We start from the raw sequence: 14374 nt of genomic DNA on the forward strand, positions 1-14374 counted from the left end.
ATGAGATTGAATTGTGTTGTATTGATAAATTTTAATTATTTTAATTCTGTAGCTAATGTCGTACCGGAACCCTCGACTAAAAAGGAAAAAGATAAAGTTGACGAGGAATAGCTCGGAATATCCGGTTTGTATTTCTATAATCCGAATCTAGTTATTAATTATTAAATTTTGATTTAATGCTTATGGTAAGTAGTTGAGGTGAGTATTTGACATTTTGATATTGAATTGATTTTAAATTGATGGGAATTGATTGAATTGATATATATATTATGAATGAATTGATTTTTTTAAATTGAAATGAATATATGTGTAATTATGTGATTATATGAAAAATCAGTATTGGATATTGATTATATCTAAAATATGAAATTAAACCCTATTAACTATATCGAGCTGAGTCGGATATAGATGGCATGCCATAGGATTAGAAGAGTTCAGGGATTTCTTCGACTTCTAGTCGATGAGACACTGGGTGTCAATTTATTACTTTGGATATATTCGATGAGGCACTGGGTGCCAATTTACTTCGGTTTAGCCGATGGGACACTGGGTGTCAAATTATTACTTCGAATTATCCGATGAGGCACTTAGTGTCAAACTGGTGTGTTTGGTTGGATCCGTGTATCCGTCCGAATCCGAGTCGTGTTAATAGGGGTAATTAATTGAAATTGCATTATGATTGATGTTAGATGATATTGTATGTGAAATGAAAATGGGACAGTGGATTGAAATATGGATTGACACACATGAATTGCGTATTCATAAATTGGATATGGAATGGACAAAATTATTGTTTAAATGATATGTGTATTATATTGTGAAAAGTTATTTATATAACAGATATGAGAATTGCGATATTGTGAAACAAATGAAATGTGATATAGTTATTGAAATATTTAGATTGTATATTTGTGATTTCATATTTTTTATTCGGATTATAGAAATACCAATGAGTTTTTACTTAGCGTACAGTTTTGTTTTCGGTGAGCAGGTTAGGTATTTAATTTTGATCGCCGATTTAGCATCCAACAACGGTCATGATCTCAAACGTGGTGATGTTTTATCCTTTTATTTCGGCATGTATCTAGGGTGTCTAAATAATAATTATTTTGTGGATTGATTGTAAAGTAAATGGGATTATAAGTTTAATATTTGTTGGTTATATACATATAATATGTGTTTATGTTTGAGGTCATATTATGACATATTTTAAGTTAATGCTAAAATGAACATGATTTAGGTAAAATAGATTAAATTTGGCATGTTTACAAGTTGGCTTTGAATGATGTTCTATTGATATGTTTTATTGATATAATTGTGTACCTATGAAGGTACATTGGTTAGGCACCTAGGATGATTGTTATGATATATTTTGGATGCGTTTGATTGTGTCTTGAAATTATGTCTGTTTGATAGGTAATGCTCCGAAACTCTATTCCAGCGATGGATGTGGGTTAGAGGTGTTACAAGCAAGGCCTTTGGAGTCAAGCATTAAGCACTTTCTATTTATGACAAGGAGATGCCAGTTGTTCTATTGGTAGTCAAAAAGTGACATCCCTATTTGATTGGCAGGCGTTTTCAGATTAGAACTAATCATCATAGTCTGAGGTTTCTAATTGATAGGCCTATCACACTTTACCAACAAAACTAGGTGGCTAAGATGTTGGGATATAACTCTGTAGTCACTTATAGAAAGGGCACACAGAATGTGGTAGCAAATATTGTAACACCCCTTACCCGTATCCGACATTGGAATAGGGTATGAGGCATTACTAGAACACATACACTTGCGAACGTATTTAACCGAGTTATAAAATTTCATCTAAATTAAAAGTTTCAAAATTATTAACATGCTTTTATAGCTCTTCACAATATATCCTCAAAACATTATAATCATAATAAAATTGGGCCTACGAGACCCGATACATACTCATGCAATTCAATGCTTCGTTTACATTTCATTCAATTCGCAATTTCTCATGCTCACAATTTAAATCATATCACTAGCAATTTCCATTTAATTCACGTACAATTCAATGTCACTAAGTTTAACACTAATACGTATTTACCATTTAACTCAACGTTTATCGATTATACCATTCATTAACACATTTATGAAATTCTCAATTTTGCAATGAAAATATCACTTTAGCTTAAATAACAACATCATCCTGGTATAAATACACAACCACTTATCCATTTGCTTTAATTCTTTTGGGCCCATTTGTCACTTACCATCCTTGATCAAAATTAAGGAACGGTTACGGAAAATTGAGTACTTCACTTTCACTTTGCCATAGTATAACTATGGTCTTACGTATGATCACTTATTACTTGTCCTTAATCAGATAAGCGTAGCTAGGCTACCACTTATCACTATTTCACTTGATCAGATAAGTGTAGCTAAGGCTACCACTTATCACTTTTTCACTTGATCAGATAAGTGTAGCTAAAGCTACCACTTATCACTTTGTCACTTGATCAGATAAGTATAGCACTTATCACTTTTTCACTTGATCAAATAAGTGTAGCTAAAGCTACCACTTATCACTTTATCTCTTGATCAGAAGTACTCAAATCCGACGTTCCGCTTAATTTGATCATTTATTCGATTTTCACAATTTTATTTTACTCTCATTTCAACACTAAATACATTTCATCATACATTATATATTTCATGAAATTAACACTTAATCATTAAATTTCAGCCATATGAACTTATTATTTCATCATCTTTCCACACTCGTTTTCTATGCACATCACATAAGATATAAACATATCATTCAACCATAGTCGCCAGCTACTGTATTTAAACATAACTCTTTTTGGGGCTAACCACATGATAAACCATTTCAATGCATAACTTATAAATTTAACATAGCATAATCTAGCCACTACTTGGCCAAAGCCTAAGCATATACATCAAATATGTCAGCCAAATACACATATAGCATAAGCATTATAAGCATGGATGAGCACAACACTTATTCATGTATCAGGCTTACCAACATGTGTTAATTCATAAACCATTCATGACATTATTCATGCCAATCATATACCGAATATACCATACACACATACTATGAAACTTTATTTTCACACATGAACTTAAACCATGACCAATAATGCACAAATATAAGCATCATTTCTATTTCATCGTTTATCAATTATAATCAAGCATATGACCAATTATACACAAATCATTCATATATTTCTCAATTTTCCTCCTCCTCTCTATTCCGCATCCTTAATGTGTATAACACACTTAAACAACATTATTCATACTTTCACTATTTTCTTGTATGTAAAATTCAAGCTATCCGTCTGAGTCTGAGTCACTAAATTATTTTTATCTAGAGTTACAGAGCTCCAAATTAGATCTGTAAATTTTTCCTGAAACTAGACTCACATATCTTCTTACCATAAAATTTTCAGAATTTTTGGTTCAGCAAAATAGTACAATTTATTCTTTAAATTTTCCCCTGTTTCGTTGTCTGACAGTTCCGACCACTCTTCACTAAAAATTAATTATCTCATTATAAAAAATTCGGATGATGTTTCCATTTGTTTCTTATGAAAATAGACTCATTAAGGATTCTAACCATATAAATTATAACTTATAATCATTTTTTTAAAATTTTTAATGATTTTACAAAATCAAAACAGGGGAACCCGAATTCATTATGACCTTGTCTCACAAAATCTATTATATCTCATGATTTATAATTCCTTTGCTTACATAGTTTCTTTTATAAGAAACTAGACTCAATAAGATTTAATTTCATATTTTATTCACCCTCTAATTCAATTTCCATAATTTTTGGTGATTTTTCAAAGTTATACTAATTCTGCTGTCCAAAACTACTTTAGTGCAAAATGCTGATTTCCATTTTGCCCCAAATTTCATAGTTTATACTATTTGGTCCTTTCTCAATTAACCCCTCAATTAATCTAATTTTCTTAATTAATACTTTCCCTAGACATTATAAGTTGTATCACAACTATTGAAATTCAAAATTTCCAAATATAACTCTATTTTCAAACTCTTTTACTATTAGGTCCCAAACATTCACTTTCTATTCAATTCTTTCAATAAAATCAGCATATGAACAATTTAAAGCTCTAATTTCATGCTAAATAATCATATAATTCCAGCATGTATTCATAGCAACTTTCAAATTCTTTCATAGAATCAAAAACTAATGAATTCAACAAGTGGGCCTAGTTGTAAAAGTCCCAAAAACACAAAAATTTCAAGAAATAATCAAGAATTGAACTTACCTGCAGTAAAAATATGAAGAACCAGATTGAAGAAACCCTTCTATGGTGTTTTAGCTTATGAGAATGCAGAAAAATGAAGAGAAATCTAGATATCCACTTTGGTCCTAACTTTATTAAGTAAATTTTGCAATATTCCAATTTTACCCTTAATTCTCCTGACTTTCTTGCTGATTTCATACCTTTGCCGTCCAGACCAAATAGACCTTGGGTCTATTTTCCTTTTAAGTCCTCTTCCTTTTATCATTTAAGCTATTTAATCATTTATTATAATTTTGCATTTGTTACAATTTAGTCCTTTTTGTTCAATTAATTATCGTAACTTTAAAATTTCTTGACGAAACTTTAATACTAACTTTTTTATAAAAATATTTATGGCTCGTTTTAAAATCTCTGATGTCTCAATACCTCGTTTTTTATTCTAATTATTTTAATATTTATTTCTAGTGCACTATTCACTATTTAAAATTTTTTTCTAACTTCACATTTAACTTATACTCACTAAATTAATAATATTTTCTACTCATTTGTCAAATTTAGTGATCTCGAATCACCGTTCTGACACCTTTGAAAATTCAGGCCATTACATTTTTCCTCGTCGGATTTGTGGTCCCGAAACCACTGTTCCGACTAGAACCAAAATCGGGCTGTTACAAATATTTTATCAAGGTCATAAGTATAGGTAGGCCAGTTTCTTTAGTACACTAGTAGCACTCTTTTGTCTGATATATGGACTAAAGTGGAGGACTTCTAGTTGGTTGACCCTAAGCTTCATCAACTTTACTCAAAGGTGCAATAATTTCCAAATTTGCATCCCAAATATTCATGGGATGGCAAGGTACTCAGGAGAAAGGGAAAGGTAGTTGTTAGTGATAGTGGCAGCATCAAGAAGGACTTGTTTCAGCATTTTCATGGAGGAGTAGTTGGGGGTCACTTTAGCATGCATACAACCAGTCATAGGCTTGTAGGACTCCTCTATTGGAAAGGCTTATCAATATATGTTAAATAGTGGGTGTGAAGATGTGACATCTGTAAAAAATGCAAAAGATAAATTTGCTCACCCTGGACTCTTGCAACTTCTACTAATTCTTGATAGAGCATATTCAGCTGTGAGTATGGACTTCATTGAAGGCCTACCAAATTCAAGGGGAAAGGATACTATACTGGTTATGGTTGATAGACTAACCAAGTATCGCCATTTTGTGGCTATGTCTCACACCTTTACTGCCTAACAATAGCTCAAGAGTACCAAAATTAGATCTACAAATTGCATGGCACTCCAAAATCTATTATTTCATATAGGGACTATCATCAGCCTCCATTTGTCCACTACCTATCGCCTTGAAACTTATGGGCAGATAGAGGTACTCAATGAGTGTTGGAGGAATATCTCAAGTGTGTGAATGGTAAAAGACTTGGTGATTGGATGCTTTGGCTGCCCCTAGTTAAATGGTGGTATAACACCACTTTCCATTCAACCATTCACTCCACCCCATATGAGGCTCTATATGGCTAAGATCCTCCTCATCGCCTATTTTACCTAGTTGGTTCATCTTCTGTTGACATAGTGGATAGAAGTCTCCAACAGAAAGAGACAACAAGGAAGTTGCTTAAGTTTTATTTGAAAAAGGCCAAAGACAACATGAAGCAAACAACAGACCACAAGAGCAATGACAGAGAATTCCAAGTTGGGGATTATGTTTATTTTAAGCTACAGCCTTATAGGCATCATACAATAAGAAGAATCTTCAACCAAAAGTTTTTCTCCCAAATTTTTTGGTCCTTATGGTATAGAAGCAAAAGTGGGAAAGGTGGCTTACAAGCTAAAACTACAATTGGGTTATCAGATTTATCCTACTTTTCACGTTTCTCAACTCAAGAAATATGTAGGAAAGGCCCTAAGTTATACTAGTTTGCCACTGGTGGGCATTGATAGAGCTATGACCAAGGAACCAGTTTGAGTAATGGACAGACGCATGGTGAAGAAAGGGAATCAGGCTGTCATAGAAGTCTTGGTAGAATGGGCCAACACGTTCCTTAAAGATTCAACTTAGGGGAATCTGCAGGACCTAAAGCAACAATTTCCAACATTTGATCCTTGAAGGCAAGGATCTATTTTGGGGAAGGAGTAATTGTTATGGACTGAAAACATTGTTTTGTATTTCTATTATTTCTGTTATTTATTGTTCTGTTTAGATGTATTGATGCAGAACGTTTTGGACTAAAACTTAAAACCTTTAGTCAAAGGATGTGTTGCGAGTCAGTGTCTATGTCGAGTTAAAAAATTATGTGTTTTGAGTATTATTAGTTTAATGAAACAATGCGTATGGGAAGGGTGCATCTGTAGCATAACAGCTCGTTCAACTAACTCCATAATCGTTGTTGATTTCCATCTTTAAGCAAAGGATTGAGGGTGGTAAAACGGTTATGAAAATTCAGTGAAGAATTTTGTTTTCTCCTTTCTCTCTCTACTATCTTCCTCCATTTTCTTCCGTATCATATTAATACGCTAAAACTTGGTAAATTGATTGAGATTGATTACCGCTCTAAGATTGACAAGAAAAATGCCAATTTCAATGTCTTTGAGAGGCTTATATTTGGATCCATCAACTTCAGTTCTCCATCCATAGTTGTTCTTGATATCAGGGCTTTTCTTGTATATGTTGTAGGATTTTAGAGCTTTATGCTTCTTATTACTGTCTTGAATTCCAAAAATCTTGGGTAATAGTTTCCACCATGACCATTCTTTCTCTTCTTTAGTTCATTCTTGGACCATTCTCTTTACGTGTTTCAGTCTATCTTGTTGCTCAAGTAATGGGAATTTTGTCCAAATGCTTGATCCATGAGAGTGGGTCAAATACACAATTGGCCCCTCCTATTGTTTTCTCAAAATGCCACTCACTTTCGACACCGAGACCTGTAAAAATCATGGCTATTATTATGTTAACATCAGTGCACCGCCAACCACGATGGTAGTAGCTACAGCTATAATGTATTTTTCTTACGTTGAAAGCTGTTAATAGAGTTTCAGAGCCAAACCCAGCAAGGACTGATGTTGGCTAGGTTGCTCCACCAATATAGAAAGACTGCAATGCATATATAGTAAATGCCCATGTTAGATACATATTTGGATTCGACCCTCGCATACAAGTCAAGTAACTTGTTATTATACCTAGAAAGTACCTATATTGAGGCTCTCAGAGGGATCAATGCTGCAAATAATGTGAAGCCTCTGAGATTCCTCTGTGTTCAAAATGCAGAACGTTGAACCAGCTGGGATCTGATACACATCTCCATTCTTCAATTCCCTCTCCACCATGTGATCTTTGTAGATCAACCCTACCGTGGCTTGACCTACATTGGTTCCAAAGTCCCATGAAGCAAAAGATGATGAAAATTGAAAAAAGTAATAAATTGCAATAGAATCACAAATGAGAAACAAAAACTGACATACCGGTATTAACGAAGAGTATCAGATTAGAGTCAAGATAAAGAGGGAGGAAAAGGGTCTGAGGCTCTATTTTAATGAACCCAATGTGCAATAGTTTCTCAAAAATCCTTCGTCCATGGCTTTTCACAACCCTCATTTCTCCAGCATCAGTTTTATTACAGGCTCTGAGTTTGGCAACAAGAACCATTCCTGTTTTACATCTCCTTCACCACTCTTTGGTTTCTCTCCTTTGTACCCCATTGCCATTGTTGCTCCATAGCCAAGAACAATCACTACCAGCAAAAGCCACACTCTTTTACCCATCTTTTTGTTTCTTTCGCAACTGGTTTGGTTTGAGCTGAGGTGATTGAAGTGGTTTATGTAAAGAAGTGGGGGGAGACGCGTGTAAATCATCCATGGTTTGTCTGTTTAGGTGGCGGATGATGATTTAAAACTGGGTGAGAAATATGCATGACAAAGTCGATGTATGTTTTAGTAAGGATCCAATCCATATTCCCAGAGGTGCTCATGTCCACGCGACCCGGCCCAGCCCGACGGCATGTCCGAAATATGAGAAGGTTCGGGTAAAAATATAGGCTCGAAATATGGGTTTGGGCAAAAAATTGAGGCCCGTTTAGAAAAAAGGTCGGGCCTCGGGCACCAATTTTTTGGCCCTAGCCCGGCTTGGCCCGAATATAATAAATATATATATTTTTTAATTTTAAAATAATTTTTTTATTTTTTATTTTTAAAATAAAGTTTTGGTGTTTATTAAAAATGGGCTGGGCCGGGCCAGACTCGGACTTAAGAATTTTTTCTCAGGCCGAGCCTAGACAAAATTTCAGGCACATACGGGCCGGGCCTAGGACGTGGGTAGGATTTTTTATGGGTCCAGCCCGGCCCATGGGCACCTGTACTTGATATTCCTCGCTCTTTCTTTTTGTTTGTTTATTTAATTTTTCATTGCATGTTTTCCCTTTAAATTCAAATTACACGCAACTTTGAATTTATTTACTAAATCACATATAAATAACACTATTTTTGTGGTGTTATCATGCAAGGAATTGAATCTTCTTTTTCTTCCTCAAACCTCTTTCTTCTTTGAAGTGTAAAAAGGAAAAATAAAGATATTTCTTTTAAAAGATGTCATTTTTTATTTCTTAAATCTACTTTTTTGGTATACGTATCTTTGGATTGTGATCATCTCACGCTCAGAAGTTATAAAAATCTAAAAAAAAATGTAAGTCAAAAAATCTAAAATGTATTTAAAAATTCAAATAGTTAAAAAAATTAAAAAATTTTAATAAAATCAAGAAAAATTGTCAGAAACATTTCTTTTTATAATTTACATGATGTTTTATTAAAAAGTATATTTTTAATAAAAATAGAAAAAAAATTAATCTTTCAAAAAAATTAAAAATAATTTTTTATTAAAAACGATTTTTTTAAATTCTATAAAAAATAAAATGAAAATCATGAAAATATTCATTGAGTCTTGTAGCTTTTTTTTATATTACATGTAATGTAATTTTATGTATCTTTTCAGATTTTTAATAAATTTTTTAAAATTTTGAATGATGAGATTATTGTGATGTCAAATATTAGTTTCAATATGAAATTGAGGCGATCACGGGTCGGGCCAAAGTAAAAACTCTAGATCCATTTGTTAGGTCTGGTCTGAAAAATAGGCTTAAAAATTTGTCTAATCCCGATTTGAATAAAAATACTAAAACCCGGGTCCGACCCAACCCACCCATATTAAATTTTTTATATTAATTTTTTTCAAAAAAATTTTAAATATATATAATACATCAAAAATACTAAAAACATTAAAATAAATATTTCCGAACAAATTGAAAATAAAAATTAAAAAATATATATATACTTAAATAATACTAAGATATATGCAACTTAACAAGAAAATATCTCTAAAATAATAACAAAATTAACAATAAAACAAGTGTTATAGAATATCTAAACAATAACAACAAAATAGTAAACATAATAGTGAAATAATAGCAAAATAGGGAGAAGATAACAAGAAAATATTATTAAAATAATAAAATAATAGCAATTTTTTTGTCATTTAGTGAATTCGGGCCAGGCCGGGCCAGGCTCGAGGTAAAAAATGTCTTACCCGAGGCCCAGCCCATTTTTAAAACAACCTTATTTTTTTGTACAAATCTATTTTTAGCCTATATTTTTGTCCAAACCCTCTACATAAAAAGAATTAATACTATTTGTCAAAAGTACCATTTGGTCCATTTTGTGTAACGGAAGTATCAATTAAAAAGGAGTACTAAAAAGTAAATTTACCCTTTTCGAAAAGGGATGAAGCAAACCCAAAGCTGAAGCAATCTTTCTTTACCGTGGAAAACTCAATTATCAAACTGCAAAATCTGAAGAAACGATTATTTGTTTAGTTCCAAATCCAACGGTCATTTCCCCGCAAAAAACTCGTCAGATTCAAAACAAAAATGACTGAGTCGCCTCCAAACACTCCTCCCAATTCAAACTCTCAACACGAAACGATTCCCACTATCCCGATCGAGTTCGTGAGTGAAGAAGAAATGGCTCTCATCGAAGCAGCTTATGCCGCAACTCGTTCTTCCCTCTCTTCCTCCAGTTCTTCTTCAATTTGTTCACCCACTTCCCGCTTTCAAACCCACTCCAGGACAATCCACTCCATTACCCTCTTATCTAAGCGTGGTTTAAATGGTTCCAGTGAGCTTGATATAGAGGATTCCGACTATTTAAAGAATCCCCAGAAGAGGATTAGAGTTGCTCAGCCCTTTTTGCATCGGTTTAGAAGGAAACGGGCGTTATCCGTCACAGATATTACTGCCACAGTATTGAAATTTGTTTTTACGTTTTCAAGGATTTTTAGATTATGGGTTTGGTTTGCTTTCCAATTTTAGTTAGTTGTTAATTAAATGGAAATCTTCATAGGAATGGTGTGAAAAGCAAATGGAATTTTCCCTCCTCTTTGGGAAACGAAAAATCAGTAAAGCTATGAAAGCTGGTAAAGCTCGCCATGTGAAACTTGAAGAAGAGGTGCTGTTTTTAAGCTCATGAATTTTCAAATTTCCCTTAAATACGACTGCTCTTTACATGCTTGTCCAGCTTACTTGACATGTCTCGGTTAGAATCTTTATAGTTTATGCATTTACCTTCATATTCTCAAACTTAGGCTAAATTTTCTCTTCAATTCATTAGTTAAATTTGTTTCCTTATACGGTGCATTGTATATCAAATGCTGTGTTACCCAAATTCTTCACTACACTAGTTTTTAACACATTTACCCAAATTCTTCACTACACTAGTTTTTAACACATATTCCATGCATCATTTCTGAAACTTACCCGGTTAATGGTTAAACTGGATAACAAAACTTGGGTTGAATGGAAATACTTCCAAGTGACGCTTGTACATAGCTCTGAGGTTTACTTTTAAGCTTAAATTACCTTATATGTTCTAAAGTTGTTTGTTTCATTCATTTTGGTAATCTTGTCTAGAGTTCCATTGTCAACTTTTCTTTTATTGTTCACTTTAGATACACTTAATGTAAGGATTTGACATAAATTGTGTTTCTTTGCAGGTTGTTAAAAAAGTAAAAGTTCATATCAAGTCGGTTGAAGATAGCTGGGCATTGAAGTTCATTAACTTCATAACTTGTGCAAATCAATTACTATTTGAAGGAATAACACGTGAGCTGCCACTGTAAGTTCCAACAGTTTATGTTATCTCCACAATCAAAATCCATCTCTGGCTTTTCATGCTTCACAAAACACTCAGCCGTATAAACAATTTTACTGTGCATGAAAGAATAACCTTTCATGCTTGAGCTCTAGGTTATTACATCTTTCACGTAAGGTTTTTCTTTGACAAATTGACTAAGAAAGTGGTTTTAAGAAACTCTCAAAGATTTTGTTTTTAGATCCTGTGTTACTAGAACTTGGATGTGTGTCAGACATAGGTATGTGCCCAACACAAATACGCTTAATCTTTTTAAAGCTTTCTATGTAAAGTTCCTTGGATGGTCATATCCTCATTCTTATGTCTAGATATGTGGCAAACATGGGTACTTAAAGAAAAATGAAGAGTAAAAACAACATAATTTAGATCCATAGTTCAAGATTGTCATATCTTGATTAGCAGAATTTTTTTTTTCTCTTAGGCATGTACTTGTGGGCAGTCTAGATCAAATGTCTGTAAAACTCAGATCATATTATCAAAATAGCAATTTTAATGAGATTTGGCTATATATATGTGTATATATATTATTTTTTAATTACTTTTCTTCCAGTTAAACATTCAAGATAGTTTTTTCTTATTCCTGTGATGCTTCTGGGCTTAATGAAATTGGTATGTAGACGAAGCAATCAAAGAGAAGTTTAATACTTACAAATTTTCAATTGTCATAGAAATGATGCTGCACAATTTTTTCAGCATGCTTTTGTTTATCAAAGTTTTTGTTTGTTGAAAAGGTTGGTGAAATGACATTTAAATAATGGTTTGCTACGCAAATAAGAGCTATTGGTTTTCATTGTTATTTCCCTACCATGGAATTTGTTGCTTATATAATATCAGAGTAGGCTTTGTGGAAGGCATATGGCTAGTAGGAGTTATTGATGAGTTGCGAATGCCTGAAAATGGAAGTGATAGAAACCCGATATTAGTAGACACAAAGACTCGTGTACGAGACACTCTTCCTGCTGAACCACAAAGCAGAAATGGAAGGTTGGATATTTTACTGGCTTCTGTAATAATGCAATTATTATCAAGATTTGATATATATACAATGCATCAGAATCTTCCTAATGACTAGCCACTAGCATGTTTATCCACTTTTATCATATTGCTTCTACCAAATTTCATGAATCTAACTTATTTTCTGTGGTAGGCTTCAATTGATGTGCTACAAGTATTTGTGGGACACCTTGGCTGCAAATAGCTTCCCTTCTGGACAATTTTTCGATTTCTTTTCATTGAATCGTAGCTACATGTTATCGAAGGATATCAGAGAGAGAACTGCTAGTTCAGGTTTTCCAGCTAAGGTAACTTTATGTATCTTATTTATTTATTTCCATTTGATCTGCAATGGCCAGGGTATTTAGAGGGTGATGTACCATCTTTTTATTAGACAAAATCGATGATACTTCTATTCATATCTTTTGGTTTTGGTGTCTTGTTCATCAATGAGGATGGGTTAATCTTCTTTTTTGGTACAAAGGAGGTCGCATCTAAGGGAAGGGGTTGCAAATATTAATATTCAAACCCCAAAAGGCACATCTTAAAGGTAGCTGCATAAACCAATTGAAGTGAACTCTGAGTTCAAGGATGGGTTAATCTGTTGCAAGCAAATAATTCTTACTGTTTTTTGCATTATGGTGAAGGGTGAAACATGGAGTTAAGAGTAACCAAGGTAACCAATTTATCTTCATGGCATCCAGTTTAACTCAAATAGTTGCTTTTTCTCCTTGTATTCTGTGCAGACACTCGATGATGTGATTCAATATTACATAAACACATGTAGCATGCTTCCCACCTCTCACGACCGGCTACTATTGAGGTGAGTGAAAAACTAAAGCACTTTGACAGGGTAGTTGAATATTTTTGCTTTACCAGTGACATGATAACATTTAGGATATGATAGATAGAATCAAATGGACAATTGTTTTAGAAGAGGCCTTTGATTAAGTTTTGTAAAACATGGTATGTTTTGACAGTTGCTAAGATTGAAGTCAAATCAGAAACAGCTAAATGTTAAAATATATTTTGACACTTAACAGCCTTGTGTGCTCCAATGCCACTTTAATTTCTGTTTCACTGATATCCCCTACAACTGTCTTGACAGTAAAATAAATAAAATAGGAAAGTTAAGAAACCTTTGTTATATTAAGACGAGAAGCCCTATTATTAAACTTTTTATGGTGGGAACTCAATAGAATTTATCATATGAGATATATTCATTTTGTTGCAACGGAGGACTAGGAAAGTTAAGAAGGACCTTGATTTGTTGGATGTTACTTTTCAAGAGTAACTACGTGAATCAACTTAGCTAGAGTTATATGCAAACGTTTTTTTCACCGAGCTGTATGATGTGGTTGTTTTGAAGCAGATATGAACTACAAAAAGATCAGTCAGTGCTGGGTGAAGATGAATTTGCATATAATCCTGATTGGCTCAAAAGACAAATTCAAAGCAATCTTGAATTCTGGTTAGGTGAACGAGAAGCCAGTTACACCCCGCAAGAAGAACGTTGGAAGTGTCGCCATTGTCAATTTGCTTCAATTTGCTCTGGAAACCCATTTCCTAATATTCCGCGAGGCTCTTCTTCTAGCTCTGATCATAGCAGCTCTTCAAGCTAGAAATGATAGTCGACAGTTCAATCCTAAATGTATAGATCATATTTCTGCATTTTTTCTTCTTTACTTCTTATGTAAACATTGACAATTTGCAAGAATTGCTGTAAAATCTGCTCCAAAAATGTATGTAGGACTAGGTGAACGATTGTTGTAATTTATACAGTTAATTGTTATTTATGAATTATACATATTTTTATTAAAACTTGAGTTCAAGGATTTCTATTTTAAATTTATTATTCATGTTGAAAGCGATTAGGATATATAGATACTTAGTTTTGGCTACCGTTTTAGGAAAGTA

The 14374-nt window shown here is 33.3% G+C and overlaps 2 protein-coding genes across 2 annotated transcripts; one reads left to right on the forward strand and one right to left on the reverse strand.

The window, feature by feature from the left end:
* Positions 1-6550: 6550 nt before the first annotated feature.
* LOC107908217 (vicilin-like seed storage protein At2g28490) lies at positions 6551-8040 on the reverse strand. Its single transcript, XM_041089028.1, has 4 exons — positions 7733-8040; positions 7462-7632; positions 7284-7364; positions 6551-7195 (listed from the first exon to the last, which is right to left on the reverse strand). The coding sequence occupies exons 1-3, from the start codon at positions 7914-7916 to the stop codon at positions 7306-7308; spliced, it is 414 nt and encodes a 137-aa protein (XP_040944962.1). The 5' UTR covers positions 7917-8040; the 3' UTR covers positions 6551-7195; positions 7284-7305.
* A 2018-nt stretch (positions 8041-10058) lies between these two features.
* On the forward strand, positions 10059-14278 carry LOC107909312 (exonuclease V, chloroplastic). Its single transcript, XM_041089029.1, has 7 exons — positions 10059-10557; positions 10658-10762; positions 11307-11428; positions 12299-12448; positions 12612-12765; positions 13204-13280; positions 13830-14278. The coding sequence occupies exons 1-7, from the start codon at positions 10186-10188 to the stop codon at positions 14077-14079; spliced, it is 1230 nt and encodes a 409-aa protein (XP_040944963.1). The 5' UTR covers positions 10059-10185; the 3' UTR covers positions 14080-14278.
* The last annotated feature ends 96 nt before the right edge of the window (positions 14279-14374 follow it).

The sequence above is a fragment of the Gossypium hirsutum genome, chromosome D02, assembly GCF_007990345.1.
Source record: "Gossypium hirsutum isolate 1008001.06 chromosome D02, Gossypium_hirsutum_v2.1, whole genome shotgun sequence".
Classification (NCBI taxonomy): Eukaryota; Viridiplantae; Streptophyta; class Magnoliopsida; order Malvales; family Malvaceae; genus Gossypium; species Gossypium hirsutum.

Coding starts and splice junctions, on each gene's coding strand:
- LOC107908217 (XM_041089028.1), bottom strand. CDS start 7,916: ATGGTTCTTGTTGCCAAACTCAGAGCCTGTAATAAAACTGATGCTGGA. Junction 7,633..7,732: donor GATACTCTTCGTTAATACCG/GTATGTCAGTTT, acceptor GAACCAATGTAG/GTCAAGCCACGGTAGGGTTG. Junction 7,365..7,461: donor CTCTGAGAGCCTCAATATAG/GTACTTTCTAGG, acceptor TATGCATTGCAG/TCTTTCTATATTGGTGGAGC.
- LOC107909312 (XM_041089029.1), top strand. CDS start 10,186: ATGACTGAGTCGCCTCCAAACACTCCTCCCAATTCAAACTCTCAACAC. Junction 10,558..10,657: donor TCACAGATATTACTGCCACA/GTATTGAAATTT, acceptor AAATCTTCATAG/GAATGGTGTGAAAAGCAAAT. Junction 13,281..13,829: donor CACGACCGGCTACTATTGAG/GTGAGTGAAAAA, acceptor GTTTTGAAGCAG/ATATGAACTACAAAAAGATC.